This window comes from Chionomys nivalis, chromosome 19 (assembly GCF_950005125.1).
Source record: "Chionomys nivalis chromosome 19, mChiNiv1.1, whole genome shotgun sequence".
Classification (NCBI taxonomy): Eukaryota; Metazoa; Chordata; class Mammalia; order Rodentia; family Cricetidae; genus Chionomys; species Chionomys nivalis.
In genome coordinates, this window is record NC_080104.1 from 5529859 (window position 1) to 5550416 (window position 20558).

The following is a 20558-nucleotide window of genomic DNA, read 5'->3' on the forward strand; positions in this document are numbered from 1 at the left end:
CAGCAAGAGCTGTCCTCGATGAGAGAATGCCCGTTCTGCAGATGGAAAAGCATTTACAAGTTGGGTGCTGTCTTTTTTTTTCTTTCCCTTTCTTCCTCCCTCCCTCCCTCTCCCCCTTCCTCCCTCTCCCCCTTCCTCCCTTTCTCCCTTCCTCTCTCTCTCCCTTCCTCCCTTCCTCTCTCTCTCTCTCTCTCTCTCTCTCTCTTTCTCTCTCTCTCTCTCTCTCTCTCTCTCTCTTTCTTTCTTTCTTTCTTTCTGGGGTGCTTGACGGGGTTGAGACAGGATTTCTCCATGAAGCTCTGGCTGACCTGGAACTCACTGTGTAGTCTATGCTGTCCTTGAACTCCGAGATCTGCCTGACTCTCCTGGGATTAAAGTTTTGTGCCACCACTGCCTGCAAGCTACACTTTTAATAACAACCCTGAATTGTGGATGGCTCTTACCTTACTGGGTGAGAAGTGTTAGGGAAAATGCATCCCCACCGTATGTGTGCTCATGTCTCCCCTTCCTCTGCACCTGGCTGTCTAGGGTCCTTGTAATGACCTGCAGAAGGACAGAGTAGATTTATCAAGCCTGTTTCTCTAAAGAGCGTGGAATAGTGGGAGGATGCTCAGAGCACAGCAGGGCCACATTCCATTCCTGCCTGCCCGCCTCTTCCTCAGCCAATTCTGCACTGGCTGTCCCCAGCTGTGCTGTGCTTAGGGGTTGTGAGGAACAAGGGAGGCAGCCTGTTCCTAGGCTTAGCCTCCCTAGTGTGGCCATTATCACCCTGACCTGTAGAATGCTTCCAGAAATAACTACGCTTTCTGGCTCACAAAATTTACTTCTCTTAAATTAGACAAACTTCTGATGGACAGGTTAGCATAATGAAGAAAATCACGTGGCTTGAGCCACACAAGAAGGGAGGTCCAGCAAAATCATTAGCAAGTCACTTGTCCCTCTTGGGGGCTGACACCCAGGGCTCATACTTCCCAGATTGCCTTCTTGGCTTAAAACTTCTTTGTTCTTTCTCCTAGAACATCGTAGAGGGAAGGTTTAAAATTTAATTCCATGATTCTTACTAAGCGTAATGGAGAGTATTGCTCATTCCTGAGGTGTCTGTGATACTGAAAATTTACATGTAAATCTGTTAAAAAATGTAGTCCAGAAATATTTGTTAAAACAACGTAGTGCTTCCCCTACATTGCCACTATTATTTGTGTAAATCAGCACGCTACCCTATCAGGTAAATTACCTAAAAGATTACTTATTTTATGAGTTCTCATTTTTATAATTTTTTTCTTTTCACACATGGCTCACCCATTCAGCTTCATGCTTACTGTTCTTTAGAATTTTCAATAGGAAAGAAACACTGAAATTTAACAATGGTTAGTAAGCAGCACAATACAAATTTTACTTTGTAAGTGTGTGCATGTGTTAGAGTTGGCTTCAGGAAAGTCCGTTTCCTAAGTTTCCTTTTCTGAGAGAGTCTTTTGGTGGCCCTCTGCTTCCTTGAACCTAGGAAGCTTTGTCAGTTCAAGCCTTATTTCTTTAGGTAACGGGCCATCCTTGTAGACTTCCATTGCTGGACTTTGCAGCCGCGCGTGAGACTCTGGTAAATGCAGAGGAATTGCAGTCTGTTAGCACAGCCCAAATTGGGCCATTTTCATAACTTTGCCTCCCAACTTAACTGGCCATCCAGTTTGTGGTGGTGAGTCTTCTACCAAGTTTTTACAGACACTGAGTGTGAGCGTTGGGATATTTCCAGTTCCCTCGGGAAGAGTGCAGGGAAGTTTGCTAGTGCAAGGCCATGTGTATTCATGTCTTCTGGTAGGATTGGGGTGGTCTAGAAAGGAGCCCCAGAGTAGAAGATAAGGGACCAGAGCCACAGGTGAGAAGAAATCCAGGAGGCTTTACCGAGGGCTAGAGTTGACAGGAACTACTTTGGTTATAGAGGAGACAGACAAGAAAAATCAGATTTTTAATTAAAACCATTTGCTATGCATATTTTTATTACAAAGTCACTACAGAAAAATCAGAAACACAAGCATAAGGAAGAACATAAAAATATCCATAATCTCAATCACCTAGAGATACTCTGATTTAATATCCTGATTTAGGCTCTTTATATACACAGACATGTACTTGCGTACATATGTGTGTAGCGCTGTATATGTGTATGTTGTGTCCATTTGCATATTGTAGTAGTCATCAATTTCCTATCAGTGGATTTAGGTTACATTCAGCATTTGCTGTCACAGATAGTGTGAATGTGAACATTTTTGTGAAGTATTGATCTGCAGTTCCTTTGGAATAAGCATTGAAAAGTGAGTTACTGGCTTAGGAAAGGAATTTGTCTTTTAAGGGTCATCATCAGACATGTTTACCATCTGCATTTCACGTTTCAGAAAGAGTGTCTGTTTATACCCCCAATATCAGATAGATCCAGTATCCCAGCCTCCGTGTGGAGTGTGCTAGAGCTCTAACTGAGCTTTCCTGTTTAGGCTGCAGCCCATGTGGGAGGAATGGGGTGACAGCTATTCTCTTCAGCCTTCTTAATGTGTTCCAGTCTCTATGGGCTGCTCAAAGTTTGATAGTGTCAGGAATAATACAGTTGAAATTGATATTGAGTACCAACAATATACTGTGAATTAGGTGATAAAATTAGATGTCCTTTAACAAAGGAAATATTTGAGGTCTGAAGAAGTTGACGAATCTGCTCCTGGTTTCTATCAAGCCTCTTAGATAGTCCTTAGAAGCATAGTGTGTAGAAGAAGGCAAGAGGTTATGGAAACTTAAGTCATTTTCTCAAGCCAGTGTGGTAAGGGCTGTGTGAAGCATCATCTATTCGGAAGCAGCTAGACTGTTTTCTGCCAGGCACTCACCCTTCGGTGTGGCCCGCTCTCTGAAGACAGGCCAGCAGTGCTGTATCAGGGGCATCCTTCTTCTTCCTCCCTCACCCACTGCTTCTCCTGCTCCACTTTTGCCACTCTGGTATCTGCCCTTCAGGGACCTTTATTACGCCTGCTTTAAACTAATGGTTTTGGATGTCACATCCTTCCCAATGGACTATGAGTTGTTTAAGCATTTTTATTTCACTTCTTTGCAGCATTCTGTGGTTATCTCAGACTAAGCATCAGATTGAATGTGCTCTGTCTCATTTGTAGCGATCACTATGAGATTAATGCCTTTGTTGTCTGTATTTTTTAGAGGGGAAGTCTTCCCAGAGGCTCTTATTGGTATAGATACTTTCCTGCCCACTGAGTGCCTCTTTGTCGGTCTACTGAGGGGCCTGACTATGGCTTGAGGGAGAAATAACATTTGGAGAGAAGGAAAAAAAGCCATCTTCCTAAAGATATAGAAAGCAGGACATGAGGCTGGCTTTAGTCCAGCTGAGTATGAGGGAGTGGCAGGCGGAGGACTAAAGGTAACCTATGAAGCCATGAGCTTTGCTCTTGTGTTGGTGACCTCTCGAGGTCACATTGAACAGCAGAAAAGTACGGACAGTTGGAAGGTGGATTCACCCTCCAGTTCTTTCCTAACAGCCACTCAAAGATGGTCAAGGGACTCAAGAAAGCTAAACTGCCCATCTGTTTGCCTGTCTGAAAGCTTTCAGAGCTCCAAGGCATGCTCAGTCTGTAGCCCATAGGCCCCAAGTATCCGAGGATAGCTGTGGATGGAGCCCAGCACACGCTCACTTAGGGATCCTTCCTTCCTTCCTTCCTTCCTTCCTTCCTTCCTTCCTTCCTTCCTTCCTTCCTTCCTTCCTTCCTTCCTTCCTTCCTTCCTTCCTTCCTATTTTGTAGCTCAGCTGGGTGTTTCCAGGTGTGATCTTTGTAGATGGCATCATTGTGTCGCAGTGTCTAACAGGAGGACACACCTGCAAGTCTCCAGACTGAATTATGGATCACATTAATTTGCTCTTTATAGTACTTCATTAGCTGTAGGTGGTGATTCCTTGCTCATAAAAGCTGAAGTCATCACTGGTCTGCTTTTCCTGAAAGTCAAGAAGAAAAATTTTGCACTGCAAGCAAATGAAAGAATTTGGTGCCTCTAAGAATCCGTTAAGGAAGAAGTGCTCCAGTCTGAGGAAGCCAGCGGCAGGCAGTTCTTAATGCTGGAAACAGGCTAAACTTAAGAAGTTATGGCATGAATCTCGGGGTGCTCTCCATTTTTGATACACCCTTTATGAAGAATGAGAATAAAGAGTTGGAGGTCAGGAGTCAGAATAGTAGAGAGAGGCCAACCATTCTATTAAAATTATGTCAAAAATGGCATTGGCGGGTCGTATTGGAGCAAGTAGGTTGTTTTTCAGAGCTCATGTTCACATATAAGGCATATGAGCGAGGTTCTTGTCTTAGATTTGGAGTATATATAAAAGTCAAACACACATGAAAGGCTCTTTCCAAATCTAATACTCTCAAAATAAAAGTCCAGGTCTCCTTTTGAAATCCTCTACTTCTGTCTAGTGAGATTGTCTTTTTCAGATAAGTGTTTTTCAACCTTCCCAATGCTGGGACCCTTGCCTACAGTTCTCATCCTCATGTTGTGACCGCAAACATAAAATTATCTCATTGTTACTTCTTGATTGTAATTTTGCTACTGTTATGAATTGTAATATAAATACCTGTGTTTTACAATGGTCTTCTAAAGGGGTCAGAACCCACAGGTTGAGAACCACTGTTCTACATATTTTATAGATTGTTTAGAATCTCACACATCTCATTCCTCCTTTTTTACCTTCTCAACTTGTCTTCTGGAAAGACCTTTAATTTTAAAGATTCTACACCTGGCAACCTTTTAAAGTCAGCCATTTGTATCTCCTCTGGCCAAGTCATTATTTGAATCTTTTGCTATGAACCCAACAATCTCAGTGAAGCCAAAGAAGAACAATTATGTTTTTGTCCCCATGTCAACGACCTAGCGAGGGTAAGGAAGAGGAGAAAATAAAAACAGTAGAAATCAGACATTGCTGGTGGGTTTTTTATCTGATTACATTGTAAGCAAAATTGAAAACTAAAGATGGTTTGCTAGTGACTCTGAGTGCCCTTCTAACGTCACTAAATTTCAAGAGATTTCTTCCTAGGCCTGTGTAAATGTTATTTTTTATGCTAATAATAAATCTCCTGAAGCTCTGCTAGAGTTGCTTAACCTCTTAATAACAAAGGGGCAAAATAAGAAACTTCTAGACAGTCATTTTATGGCCTATTATTACCCCAATATAGAAACCCGCAGATTTTTGGCTAAGATGTTATGTCCCTTAAATAAACTGGAGAGTCTGCAGGAGCTCAGGAGTCGAAAAACAGTAATCTCAAGAGCTTAACATAGCAGTATTTGAAAATGTTTTCATTATTACTTTTTCTTCTTTTTAGTGAATGCATCAGAAACCACACCTTAAAAATGAATGTATCAGAGGGCAAACTTGGATATTTAAGCTGTATTTCCTTTAAAAACCCAGCTTGGACAGATGTGCACATATCACACCCCTTTCAGTAGAGAAATGCTTTTCCTGGTTCATTCCTGTTCAGAGTTACTCACCGTTTCCTTTAACAAGACGAACATTAACTTAGGGAAGAAACTCCAGTCTCTGCTTAGACTGCTTGTGCTGGTGCTGGTGTTAGGTGGAAGAGGAAGATGGTGTACTTCCTGCCGGTCTATGGAGGAGAACCTGGCCCTTGTTAATGCTGGGGCACAGTCGCTTGTTAGGTCATAGAATAATTGGCTTCAGCAGAGGTTTCCCTTCTAAGGAATTTTCGTGACATTTAAGGCTGATATGTTAGGTAAAGAACATTATCCTAGGACAAATGCTTTTATTTCAGGACATGATGGAATTCTTTTTATTAAATTATATCATGATTTGGATTGGGAAAAAAGAAAAAGCACCTCGCCTGATGCCTCAACTTTAATGCCTTTAATCAAATAGTGACCTTCTGCAAACTCGCTAATTCTAAGCATTGGAAGATCAATACCACTTTGCCACCAAAAAATGTCCTAGATGATGAAATCTGATGTATTTAAAGTATCATTTCACCCTTTTAACCTAGTAAATAATTTAAAATGCTTTCAGTGTTGCTCTGCCGTGGATTTTACTTCTCAGTGTTCAGTGTCCAGAGATTTTGGATTGGAAGATGGCAAGCTGGCTTGAGAGACATCCAGGTCTTACTCTCAGATCTTGAGTGTCTGAAGTGAGACCTTCCCCCAAAAATAATATATTTTGGGTACAGTGCATATAAGAAATAAAAGCTGTTAAAGTAGGCCTTTCTGTATGTGGAAGGGGTGGTTTTAAAACACAGCAGTCACGTGACATCTTTTGTTACATCTTAAGCCTTTATGCTAAAGGTGACAGATTCAGTAGTTCTGACAATTAGAACCCATTTCTTCCCCAGTTTATAGAAGAACACTGATGTGAAATTACCCTTGAGTGCCGGCAGCTTTGTAAATAAAAAAAATTGCCCTCTATTAGCATGTTTGCGGGCAGATTAAAAACTGTCTTCATTTGCATAAGGAACACTTACAGATTCTTTTAAAAGTAGGACATTATTTCCTGAATGATAAATTGCAAGCTTTGTAGTTAGTTGTTGTTGAAAATGTACTCATTCAAAATGCCTAGTGTAGTTTAGTCTACAATGGTGAATCTTTTGTTACAAGTGCTGTTTAATGGATTATGTACTCTGTTCTTGTTCCCACTACTTGCAAAACTGTAATTCATGCTTTGCACTAAAATGTTTGTATCAAATACTTTCCTATTTAGATTGATTTCTTTTAATATCATATATTACACGATATGCCCCAGAGATTGGAAGAAAATACTCCCTCAAATAACACATAAAGATGAGGGTGAGGTGCGTGGATACAGACTTTAAAATGTTTTGCCGTTTAGAACTCAAATTACCATTCGATTTTTTTAATGTATTTTTTTTCTTAGATGCAGCGGGAAATCGTGTCATTTTTCTTTCTCTCGTTATAGCTCTTAGTTTTAAAATGTGTATAATGGCATTATATACATATGCATATTGCATTAAGTGCCCCCCCCATATTATATCCCCTTGGAAACTAGTTGTCTTTGGAACTCCCAGCTTCGTCCCAAAGCAGGCATTGTATGCAGCTTTGTGCATGTGAGGATTCACAGGTACAGCATTTATTTCTCATGGGACATTGGTTTCCTGCCGCAGAATCACTGGGTACCCTTCTGTGTTAAATGTCAGCATTGAATTGACTTGAACTCGCTGCTCTAAAGAATGGCATGGAAATCAGAGATTGAGTTTGGTTGGAAGTTAGCAGCTGAGAGATGGAGGTGCCAGGATTTTTATTTAAATGTGGCACAACAAGATTCTGTCAGCAAGCACATCATTAGAATATTGAGTTTGGAACTGCTAATTTTTCCTTTAAAATGAGCATACAGTCGTGTGTTTCGTGGACCATAATAAACTGCCATTGTGTTGTCACGGAGTTTGTTTTGATTTTTGTAACACGGGTTTGGCAGTCACTCTGCTTTTTCTCTTTCCCGTTTCTCCCCCATTCTTATACTTCCTTATTAGATCCCAAACCAAAACCAGTCAGAAGGATGTTCCTCCTTCCCGCCGCCGGCATGCTTTCCCCCCCATCCCCGCTTTCTTGCTTATGGTAGCAAGACATTTGCAGATGGCTGTTGGTTACTATAAAGTACATAACAGTATTTCCTTTGTGGCAGATGGATTTAAGACTTTTAGTTCTCAATAAATGTAGGTTTACAATACATAACTTTGCAGGATTTGTGTTGTATATAACAGGTTTGAACATATTATCTCAGAATTTATCTGCATGGCATTTTCAGCTTATTCGGGGTCCATGCCAGTTTTTTTTTCTTTCTTTCTTTCTTCCTTTTTTTTTTTTTGTTAAGTAATAGAGAGTGCTGTGATTGATAGCAACAGCTCAAGGCGTGATTTTGAATAGAAACAAAGGATTTGGAACAGAAGGTGTCAAATTAAACTTTGTCAGTTTGAAAAGTAGTAACATCCTGAAAGTCGCACTGGTTTATTTCCGTGTGGCTACTGTTTATATTTGCCCCCATTAGATGCAGTGTGACGGCCCTTGGCAAATTCACTACAGTTAACTTCAGGTTGTTCTTGTGCCATTTGAGTTTTCTGAGAACCTCTTGGTCCCATTGATAAAGGCTTCTTAGGCCCCCGTCTTTTCCACTGTTCAGAGAGCTGTGATCTCATTTAATTGTGAGAGTGGTTCCCTGATCCTCCTGCCTCTGGTTGTACAGCAAGTCCCAGAGACTCACCCTGAAAGGATAAAGTTCACATTTTACAACAAAGCCTTGCATCTCGTTCTTATCTCCCTCCCCCTACGCAGTGTGGAACGTCTTGGGGGTTCTTGGTTTCATCTGTGTGATGTCAGCAGCCTTCAGGTCTGCTCATCGCCCTACCAGACACATCCATTCTGACGGTTAGGGAACTGACCTAAGAAATGGGATGGGAGAATTAGAGGCATTTGTGTCCTCTTTAATTCCTTTCTTCAAATCATAGATTCCTGTCATGACTGACGGAATGAAAAGCAACAGAACATGAGCTAGCCACAGTACTCCAAGGTATTTAGTGTAAAAACAGGTTATTGCCAATCCTAACTGGGAGTTTATCAGTTTATTTCTGTTGTGATAAAAGAAAAAAAAAGGTATCAAAAATGTGTGTTTCCAATCATTTAAGAGATCAGACAAGCAGGACCCACTTTCTTTCTTCCTGGTTTTCTGAACACCCTGGTAGAGCTCTGGCAGTCCCAGACGCGCACCGCCAGGTACTCGTGTGTGAAGCATCTGATTCTGGTCGCTGCAGCCTGTCCTGTCTCTGAGAGGCGGAAACACGCTTCAACTGCAGATTCCTCGCATTGTTTTAGATAAGGAATTAGAAGTATTATTTAAGGGCAGGGGTTAATCGCAAAGTACTGGAAGTGTTATGTTAGTCATGGGCAATTAATAAAAATGAGGACCTGTCTGGGAAGCGTGGACGCACAGAAGTGACAGCAGAGACAAGGTGTTTGTTCAATGAGTCAGTTTTCTTTCTGAAATGTTTGTTAGCCCCACGTGAGTGTGATTATTTAGGAATTAGCTGTCATTATTAGCTGTTTTAAAAGAACTAATGATTTTCTCTTCCAAAGAACATCTGTGATCCACATGTTTTTCATTTGCATCCGATCGCCAAGTGATCTCTGCCTTGTTTACAGAAGTTTCTAAAGGATTCGGTGAGGTTTTCAGCTCTCCAAGCTCTGCTGGCATGAATCATTCTTAATTTAACTCTTGGCAATTTTCAACTACGTGCATTTATATCTAAGAAATTTATTTCTGAAATAATTAACATGATAGCAGCTCAGTTGAGTACTCACGGGGACCAGCTAAGTTAGAGGGTCTCTCCTCTGTCTTCTCGAGCCTTCTCACCTCTCAGGGAAGGAAATAAGACCATGTTTCCAGGCATCCAGGTTGTGTCAGAGGTCACAGATCAAGAATGCGGACAAGTAGTCAGGAAAGGTAGCTGTCAGTTCATACTCACGTGTCCAGGGGTGAGTGCACAGCTAAAGTCTATCCTGTAACAACATTTAGAGACATGGGAAGGAAATACCGTGGGCCTAGGAAAGTAGATGACATTTTTATGACTTGCTCCAGAAAGCAAGAGTTTATGCATCCAAACTAAATAATATTTCCAGAGCAGGCGTGTCTCCAACACTGTAAACACGCAAGGTCAGCTTTGTCATTTATGTTCTGTTATCTCAAGTAGAGCCCAGCTCTGGCATCTCACAGCAGTCTGATCATACGTGCAAGGGTTCGGTCAAGTGAGAAACAGTGCAGGGCTCAGTCATCAAAACAGAGATTTTTTTTTTTTCTTCTCCTTTTTAGTTGCTATTCTTTCAGATTAACTCTTTAGTGTACTGCTCCTTCTCATCTTGAATTGTGTGTGGCATTGAATGACAGTGTTATCACATGACCATTCATATATGTGTGTGTGTATACACAGATACGTGAACATTCACATATATTTATACACACCGAACATTTATTTATATGTATGTATTTACACAGAGATATGTGAGCATTCACATATATACACATACATGAACATATGTGTGTGTATTTGCTTAATTAAACACAACTGTTAAAGGATCAAACTTTCTTAGAGGTACTTGCTGTGTGTGTACATCCCTGGTGTAAGAGAAAACAAAGCAGCAGGAAAGCCTGAATAACACCCAGGGTTGTGAGTGTTCTGGCCCACCCCTTCCACAGTCTCACAGACAGTCTCTCAGACCGGTTCCAGAGAAGAAGGCCTTGTTCTTGTTCACCATTATCACGTATAGAAGTCTCTTTTGATTGGCTCATTCATTTTGAAAAGAGAAAGAAAGACATGCAATTGTCAGTAACGTAAAAAGCAGGACCCTCTCTGGATAGATCTAAAATTCTCATAGTCAAGGTATTGTCCTATCCAGCTACCTTCCTGGAAATTTCCAAGAAAGCCCTTTATTTTAGAGCAGTTTCCCCAAAGCAGAGTCCCACATGGGGAATAGTGCATGTGCCTTGGGGTTTCTTCCCCAAAAGGAGTAAGGGAGAACAGGGAGGGAAAGAACATGGGATGGCCTCAGGTAGAAGTTTGTGTGGAGGATGAGGAAGATCGTCCCTGGAGTGTGCACAGACGGGGAGTCTGAGGTACAGGACAGACTTTGTACCAGTCTGCATGCCAGTCACAGGGGAGACTGGGGGATGGGGCCAGGGACTTGCAGTGTGTGCAGGTCGGATGTCTCTGGACAGTCCAGTGAGCTGTCAGCAAGCTGTGGAGTAGTTTGAGAGGGTGGCAGTCCAGGCTGGTGGGCTCCAGCTAGACACCGTCCTTCCCTCTTTCCTTCCAGTAGGGCAGAAGGGATGAAAGTTTGAGGGGATGGTAAGTTTCCACTACTGGGTGGCAGAGAAAATGTCATGACCACACAGGGTCAGATTGGGGCCTTCACTGAGTTTGTCCTTCGCTCTTTACCACGAAAACTTACCGAAGTTCTTGCCTAACAAGTCCTCTACCTCTGCCACTGCTGACAGAAAAGCAGAAAACTGCGGTTCCCTGGAGAGATTAAGAGCTCTGACTGCTATTCTAGAGGTCCTGAGTTCAGTTTCCCAGCAACCACATGGTGGCTCACAACCATGAACAGTGGGATCTGATGTCCTCTGTTGTGCAGACATACATGCAGACAGAGCATTCATGCATTAAAAAAGTACATCAGTGCATAAAAATTAAAATAATCAGCAGTATCATATTTTAAAAAATGAGTTCCTTGTTGAAGAAATCTCCTAATGTCAGTGATAATAAAACCAACTATATTCATGCCCAAGCTTGCTTGCGGCAGTGGTGTGTGTGTGTGTGTGTGTGTGTGTGTGTGTGTGTGTGTGTGTGTCTGACTGTCCCCCCTTCCCTCTCCCTTTGCCCATCCTCTCCCATGTCTGTCTGTCTGGCTGGCTGTCTGTTGATGTCTGGCTGTCTTCTTAATGGTTCTCTACCTTGTTTTTTGAGTCAGGGTCTTTTATTAAACCTGGAGCTCCCCATTTTCACTAAACTGGCTGATAACCAAGTCCCCCTTGTCTGTTTCTGTACCCCATCACTGGGGTGGCAGGTAACAGGCCTTTTTAATGGGTTCTGGTCACCCAAGCACAGATCTTCATAGCTACAGAATACACTCATACCCACTAAGCCATTTATAAATGTGAACATCCTCAGAAACAGAGCCTGCTTTTCCATAGCTACGTCTATCCTCCCTTAATGGATTAAAAGAAAAAATGTTAAAGCAAATTGGAGTGTGACGAGTGGGTGAAAAGTTATTAACTATTGGAGCTTCTGCTTTCGCATCTGTGAAAGAGTCCAGCCCGGCACTAACCGACCTGCCATCTTTCCTCCTAAGGGATGGTTGTGTGAGCTCTTACGCTGGAAAGAAGATCCTTCTCCAGAAAACAGGACCCTGTGGGAGAACCTGTCCATGATCCGAAGGTTCCTTAGTCTTCCTCAGTCTGAGCGCGATGCCATCTATGAGCAGGAGAGCAATGCTGTGCATCACCATGGCGACAGGCCGCCCCACATCATCCATGTTCCAGCAGAACAGATTCAGGTTCGTTTACCTTGGCCAGTTCCATGCACCACTAAATAAACAAAGCCTTCAACTTCGCAGGGAAATTAGTGATTCTCCTCTTCCCACGGCCTACCGTGGGGCCAGCAGCACACTGCCATCTCGCTCGGGAAAGAAGGAGGATAAACACTGTCCTGACCCCCTTCTGTACTGCTAGTCTAATAAGGGGGTCTTGGTTAGCCCTGGGTTTTGATTATGAAAGCCTAGAATCCATCTTTTGGTGTGTTTTCTAAAAATTCAAATTTAAAACATTACCTCCTAATTAAAACCATCCTGCCCTGGAGGAAAGGAACCGCCTCTGCGCTTAGGGGACAGGCACACATTTTATCCCGTGGATTCTGTCCAGAGCAAAGGGGAGGGAAACCCATCTTGCTTTATACTCCTCATCCTGCCTGAACCTCATATACCTTCCCATCCACCCCAGGGCAGGACAGGGTAAGTCATGTCTGTTTGTCTTTCCTTAGAGCCCCTCTCCCAGCACCCTTGGCAAAGGAGAGAGTAGATGCGCTTCCCTACCAGGCCTGCTGACCCCCGCACCATGGCCCAGTGCTGCTCCTCAGGTGAGCGGGCACCAGTTTCCTATGCCAGGAGAAAGGGGAAAAAGAGATGTTGTGAAGACCGGCTCCCTCGGCCAGAGTTTTCCGCTGTGCAAAGGACAATGCTAGAATGGCCATGGCTCTGGCCAGAGCCCACAGTGCTAGCACATAGCCTGTGCTTGATGTAGCCTGTGTCGGGCACGGCCTCTGTGAGAGCCTCCTGCTCCTGAAGAACTCGATTAAAGGGTTGTGGATCAGACCACATAGCGGGACTCTAGTGGCTTCAGGAATTAAACAGCATGCTCTAGTTGAATTTAAGCTGTGTAACTTATTTCTGATAAATTTGAAGGTTGTTTTAAGCTTTCTTCTTTAAGGGAAATGCCATTACCTCTAGGGCCCCAGAAACCTGCTTGGCATCTTTGTTGAATCACCCACATTCCTTCCTGGTATTGCTGTCTGTGAAAAATACGGATATCTATAGCTAAAGTAATAGAGTTATCAATCTACCAGGAAAAAAAAATCCTTGAGTATTTATTAAAGATAAAACAAATTGAGAAGGAGAATCCCTTAGGATATTAAGCACTAAAATAATTGTGAAAGCCTGAAAAACCGACTGTTTCAGCTAAAACAAAGACAAGAAAGATATATGTTAAGTAATAAAAATAGTACTTGTTTGAAAATGTAAATTGTTTTTAATAAAATTGCTTCTTAGGGGGATAAGAGGAAATGCTTAAGCACAGGACAAATGTTCTAATACATTGCAGCCTGAGCACCAGGGTTGATTGGCTTGGCTGGTAAGAATTATGGGTGTTGAGTGTGCAGTAGACACATGCCACACGTTGGTTACATGTGATTGTGTACAGGAATTACAGCACATACGCAGATACTAATTATGAAAAAGTGCCTGTATACATTAAATGTAAAGCCTAACTGCATCGTAGTTTACTGTAGACAAAACAGTTTGCCAGCTGGTGTGGAATGCAGTGAACCTTCATTGGTGGGGGTAAGGGAAAAATGTAGTGTTAGCTTAGTGCAGTTTGGTAAAGTGTGTGTGTGTGTGTGTGTGTGAGAGAGAGAGAGAGAGAGAGAGAGAGAGAGAGAGAGAGAGAGAGAGAGAGAGAGACTGAGAGGCTGAGACTGACTTGAAACTGGCAAATCCTTGCATCTCCAAGAGGTGTGCAGGATGGGGAAGCCTCAGCTGTGGTGGCCTCCTGGGTACAGCCATAAGACGCAGCATGGCCAGGCACACCGCTTTTCCCGTGGCTGGGTAGCTCGGCCTTCTGACGTCCTCTCTGGAATCCAAGAAGGATCTTTTTATAAAGTCACTGTTAATTAATGCCATGACGTGTTTTGCTGGCCGCCTTTGGTGAGAGTCGTTCTGGGAGATAGTGAGGTTCACATTTTCCCCAGCTGTTTGTCTCCACAGATAGCTGATAGGTGAGCACAGTAACCCTCCAAGCCCAGCGCCGAGCTCAGATGTGTATTTGTTTATTTAATCAAGGCTGTGGGCTGTTTAGCTGGCTTACTCTTTCTCAGACACTGCGGGCTTGGCAAGCACCCCCTGCCACTGCAAAGGGCTCCGAGCAGCTCTGACTGTTTGCCTGTTTGTTTTTTGCAGCAGCAGCAGCAACAGCAGCAGCAGCAGCAGCAGCCGCCACCTCCTCCTCCTCAGCCGCAGCCCCAGCCCCAGGCAGGCCCCAGGCTGCCTCCACGGCAGCCCACGGTGGCTTCGTCTGCAGAGTCCGACGAGGAAAACCGGCAGAAGACCAGGCCACGAACCAAAATTTCCGTGGAAGCCCTGGGGATCCTTCAGAGCTTCATCCAGGACGTGGGCCTGTACCCGGATGAAGAGGCCATCCAGACTCTGTCTGCGCAGCTCGACCTGCCCAAGTACACCATCATCAAGTTCTTTCAGAACCAGCGGTACTATCTCAAGCACCACGGCAAGCTGAAGGACAACTCCGGCTTGGAGGTGGATGTGGCGGAATACAAAGAGGAGGAGCTGCTGAAGGATTTGGAAGAGAGCGTGCAGGATAAAAACGCCAACACCCTCTTCTCCGTGAAGCTGGAGGGAGAGCTGTCCGTGGAAGGGAGCACAGACATTAACGCCGACTTGAAAGACTGAGAATTTTTGTTTCAGCTGTACCACTGGTATTTACTAACAAAATGAAAAGTCCATCTTGTGTTCACTCAAAAAGCGTTCATTGTTTATTGTTTGGCCGATGAATTTTCAGAAACTTGCACAAACAGGAAGTTGGAAGGACATGACAGACAGCACGAAAGGTTTTACTGTTTTCCCGGACTGCGTGGCAGCCCAGTGAAGCGTCAAGGGTTGTCTGATGGCAGAATTTGTGTTCAAGGGTTGCACTGTGTGTGTGCGCGCCCTGTCAGCATGATACCAGAGATTGGTTTTCCTTTTAATTAATATTATTCTGGAGCCTCAAATAAGCATTATAACTTCTGTGATTATGATTGCCTTTCCTTTAATTATTTCTGTAACACTCCACACTGGTCTTTGGAAACTGGCCCCTTATTTTAAAGAGAAAAGGAAAAAAAAGTTTGTTACTCGATTGTATGTTAAAAAAAAAGAACTATAGACTGTGGACTGCAGTTTAAAGATGACATATGCCAACAAATGCCTTGTATTATATGGCACTGCCGTAATTAAAATTTGTTTTTTTATTTTGGAAATAAAAGTTCACTGTAATTTTTTTTTTCATTCTCATTGTTACATGATTCATTGTTACATGATTTTTTTTTTTAAGGAAACGAAAATGTGAAACACAATTTAGTCCTCGTTATTTATTTGTAGATCCTGCAGCATCATGTTGTAATTAAGTTTCTGGAAGTTTCTGTTAAATGTAATGTTGCTTCTCTTGTTACCATACTGTTTTCCTTTCTATTTATAACTGTATTTTGACGGGCAGTAAAACAAAGTGTCTTAAAAGTTTAAATAGAGAAAATGTGCTTTACACAGTTGCCTATAAAAGTCTGTTATCCGAGCAATTCACTCTAGAAGCTTCACTCTGTGTCGTATGCAATTTTTACTATCATGCAAATAAGCTTAGGTAAATAAAACTAATAGATCACCTTAGAAAATTATGCAATTAATGTGAAAATAATTGATGTTGCAATGTGTCTTCCTTTGGTTCACAATCAATTTTAGAGCGGCATCTGTATACAATCTCTGTATAAAGGTGTATTTCTTTTTTATGAGTTTATGGCTATGAAAACACCAGCTATTTTGTTACAGCTGCTGTTTTTATAAGTGTATCACAATTTTCTTTATGCAGAAATGTGCTTATTAGGAGTGGTTATTGACTGTAACGACACGATTAAAATTGTTTGTATGGTATGCCATGGCAGGGTTCGTCTGCTTATGTGACCAAGCTTAAGGGCGGTGTGTCGTGTAGATGCACGCATGCTCTTGATAGCCTGTAAAACAGCTACTGCACACTCACCTGAATCACCGAGTTCAAGTCACACATGCTCAGTTTTAAGCAGGTATGAAATTTCACAATGCAGATGATAATTAGTTTTGCTTACTATACAAGACAAAGACTCCAACAGAAACATGAATTACTCTAGCAATTAAGTACTTGGAATGGCTATATCTGCTTTTTTCTCACAATCCTCCAATTATGGCAATAGTTTTCTTTAAGATGGGGTGTATTTTTCAACACCATTAATAATATAAATAAGGGAACAACCGGACCTATGCAAGAACCCTTCATATTAAGCATTTTGGAGGAGGGGGTGTTTTGTTTAGATTTATTTGACACATGATAAGTAGAGAAGGTACAATACCTTGAGTTTATTTGGCCTCCTTTGTCAAAACGTATCTACATGAAGAAAGAGTAACCCTGCTAGAATCCAAACACCTTTTTCTAAACTGCTGCACCACACCCCAGTGACAGGCCGGGTGCAAGCAAGGAGTATTGTGCTCTGGAAAAAAAAAATTTGTTGTTAATTTTGCTTATCTGTTTGTCTCTTGTAGCCCTTTGTTAGGTCCCCTAAGTGTTAATTGGGGTATTTGGGTTCATAGAGCCAGGGCTCTGAGCTACCCTGTTCCTGAAGAGCATTTCCTCATGGGGGGGGGGGGGGGGGGACTGCATGGAAACTCCTCTTCTGCTCCAGTGGGCAACACAGCTGAGTCATGCAGGAGGCTGCTGCCTGTTGCAATTCTTTCTAATAGGTGAGAAAACAATGCAAACTACCTTGTTTGCTGGAGTTCAGAAAAGTAATCACATGAGCCAAAGGCATTTGAATCAAGATACTGTAAGCTAAATTTCAAATGTTTTTTTAAAAAAAAGAAATTAGCATTTCACTAACTAAAGATTGTCACCCACGTCCTCCTCTTCCCCAAGTTAAAAGAGTCAACAGAGCATCAGAGAAATTGATGTCTTTTTTTTTCATTTTAAACAGCCCAACACTTGGGACATCAAATAGGTATAGAATTTGGTAGTATTTGGGAAGATATCTCTTAAGAAATGACTGTGTTGGAAAGCAACACCATTGTGCCAGCAAAATTATCAGATCTTTTTCATTTATGGTCTGCATGGTTTTGTTATTTTACGATAAAGCACATGTTAGCAAATGGGGCCGTGATGGAGTGTGCAGAATTGTTGCAGACAGCACATTTTGGAAGCTGTCTCCTAGTAACCCATGTTGCTCCCCCAATGTCATTGTAACCCACATCTCTCTTCTTCCTGCGGCTTATGGCTATTGATAATTTCCTTAACAAGCTTCATTGTGTCCCGGTAGTCCGGAGATGTTTACACACTGGGCATGACATAGTGCTTCGTGCGGTTAAGTCTTAGCAGAGTCAGGTAGTTTACGAGTAATATTCAGCTGTGTGCATCCGCGTCTGTCATGGACCCCTTCACTCAGCACTTTGCCACTAATTTGTATGACACTCTGTGGCCATATAATACTTGCATATTATGCAAAAAAATGATGTTGATCGTATCTTCCTGCCACACAACATGCAGGGCTGACACGTCGCCTTTGAAAATGCGTGTGCCCTACTGTGTTGCACTTCGTAACAAAGTCTGTACATATGTACAAAATGTGTATTGGCTGGCGTTTAGTGCGAAGACATTCTGAGCTGGTGTCCACCCCTAGTATCTATAGTTGACTATGCTTATCTGAACTACATAGCTTGAGTAGAAAAAATTCCAGCGGTTCATGAGTGTCCTGACACAAGCGTCCCACACATATCTAATTCTTCCTTAGTCCCAATTGTTCACATGTGGCTGATGACAAGATCCTTGATTGTCACAATATTTTCAATAAATGAGATATTGTGAACTGCCTGGTGATATTTTCAACAAGAGCAATTAAAATGTGTATGGCCTGTATTATAGCAATGGGGATGAGTCTACTGTGATAACGCCAGCCAGAATGTGGATGGCAGTGTGGGAACAGCAGCTCCAAAGTAGGAGCCATCCAAAACGTTAGTGGAAGGAATTCTCAGTGTTCCTTCTGAAGCAATCCTTTAAATGTAAATAGTGGATACTTGCATGTCTTTAGACGAAAGTTGAGCTACAATCTATTAATACGCACAATTTTTGATATAAAGTGCCCTCAAACGAAATGTGGTGAAAGGTGTTTGTCAAGAATACGATACCTGTTTAACAATACCATATTAATACCATGTTAATAAAAATAGTTTGGAATTAATGTTTAAAATACGAGCAACATTGTTAAGCCTTTCTTCTGTTCCTCTATGTGGGTGTGTGTTTACACACATGCACACAGCACATTTAACTTTATGGAAAGAACACTACTAACATTCACACCTATTCCTCGTGTCAAAGATGAGGATAAAGTCATCTTTTCCTATGGGCCACTTCCAGCTGCTAAATACACCTAACTGTAACCGAAGCACTTGGCTTGGACTTGTCTTTAATCGTGGCTAGTGGAAGATGTGGTGGGGTTGTGTGCAAGGAAAGAGCAGAGAAACTGCAAAATGATCTCTTTTGCACCAAGTTAAATGCTAAACACTATTTCTTCACTGAGAGCTCAGTAAGAAATGCATTCAAATAAGTCTTCATTGTAGTGACAGTCTTTAATCATGCCCTACCAAGAAAGAAGTGATGTCTATTGCTATCTGGTTTTCCTCTCCTGAAAGATCTGACAGTGCCTGCTAGGTGATGTTCAAGTGCGCGTACTTAAAGGTGTGTGTCAATGCATTCCTCTGGAGCATTCTGTTCAGGGCAGACTGTTGATCAGCATCTCCATGCGGGGCAAGTGTCCCCCCCACTTGTTTGCACTTCTAACTACCTGCTGAGGCCTCTGCTGGCATTGTCCCTCAGTGTGCTTAAACAGACAGCAACATTTGAAGAGTTCTTCATTTTGTAAGACATCACAGTGTCTCATTTAAAGCTCTCCATCCCACTAGGAGGCACTTAGAGCAAAACTAACATCCCCACTTCAAAGACAAGCAAACAAAGAAAGCTCAAATAGGTTAACTGACTTGCCCAGCTACAAAGTGGTCACATTAACCTCAAATCCAGTTCTTCCATTTTCTCAATAAATTTTTCAAACACACTGCAATTCAATTCTCACATGGATACAAAGTAACATGTGTTTTGCTAAAAGAGAAAGTTGAACACTGATTTAAATCAAGTATGTTTCACCTTGGAATAATAACCTCAGATTCTGCTGCCTTCCTATGAATGAAAGCTAAACACATCAATTTTTTTTCATTAACTATTAGGAAAATTGCAGGAAAAAAAACAACACAAAGTAACTGGGTGGTGGTGGTGTTGGCGACGGAGGCGGCGGCACACGCCTTTAATCCCAGCACTCAGGAGGCAGAGGCAGGCGGATCTCTGTGAGTTCAAGGCCAGCCTGATCTACAAGAGCTAGTTCCAGGATAGGTTCCAAAGCTACTGAGAAACCTTGTCTTGAAAAAACAAACAAAACCCACAAAGAAAGCATGGGAAAGAAAAGCAAATGAACTCGAGACATCCTTCTCAAACAAATGTAACATTTCTCTATTAATACTTTACGAAATTCACTGAAATTAAAACAAAAAGTACCAACAAAGGAGCTTAGCTGACCCATGTATTTGTCCACAATACCGCAACAGCGTGTTACGTTTTTGCCAAGTAATCTTATTTCTAGAGGAAACTTAAATTTTTTTCTCCAGAGCTTTCTGAGAATTTTCAAAAAGTCAAGTAGTAAGAGGAAAACCCAGGAGAACCCCACAAATATGTGTAAGAGAAAAACCAGAGCAAACCAACTTCTCTTTAAAACAGCCCGTGCTTTCAGATCATTTTGGAATCTGAAGTACATCAGTCTCAGTTCTGCATAATAAAATATGTAATTAAACAACATTCCACGATGGATTAAAGAATTAAAAGCTTCAGGTGCAGAAAAGAATGTGTTGGCATTTTCGTTTTTTCGGATGGCATTGTGAGGTGTTGCCTTTGGCTTTCCTTTGACACCCTATACACAAATAAGTAGGCAGAAGCAGGTGAGAGGAAGGGAGAATGAAGAATTGGCTCCACTACAATAGATCCAAAGAAACCAGGGAGGATATTTGTAACATGCCCAAGAAAAGGAAATTAAAAAGGACAGGAATCTTCCTTGCCTGGGGAGAAAAAAGTAAATAAATCTTCGACTAGAGCTTTGTATATGAAGAAATAGAAATCCCAGAATAAGAGAAAGCTGGGCTGGGCTGGGCAGTGGCCTCCATTCCCGCTGCACTCAGGAATTCACACACCAAATGATACATCTCAGAAAATTTAGTTCTCAAAACAAGAACTCAATTTCATTAATATTTCTGTGCTCCAGATACAGAAGTTCGTGGAGGCATTTGGCACTTTTTTAAAAGATAATATGTCAAATAAAATCGAACCACCCAGATGTCAGAATTCTGCATTTAACATTAGTAGGGGTTCATGTAAT

At 42.0% G+C, this 20558-nt stretch overlaps 1 protein-coding gene across 8 annotated transcripts in view; it reads left to right on the plus strand.

The window, feature by feature from the left end:
* The window catches only part of Satb1 (SATB homeobox 1), a 91674-nt gene extending 75678 nt beyond the window's left edge, over nt 1-15996 (plus strand). For 5 of the 8 annotated variants that reach the window (XM_057751082.1, XM_057751081.1, XM_057751079.1 and 2 more), the window contains exons 10-12: nt 11884-12087; nt 12570-12665; nt 14260-15996. In XM_057751082.1, the coding sequence (XP_057607065.1) occupies nt 11884-12087; nt 12570-12665; nt 14260-14766 (807 nt within the window). In that variant the 3' untranslated portion in view covers nt 14767-15996. The remainder of the gene's footprint in view (nt 1-11883; nt 12088-12569; nt 12666-14259) is intronic. The other 3 variants (XM_057751083.1, XM_057751084.1, XM_057751085.1) reach the window with 3 other exon arrangements.
* The last annotated feature ends 4562 nt before the right edge of the window (nt 15997-20558 follow it).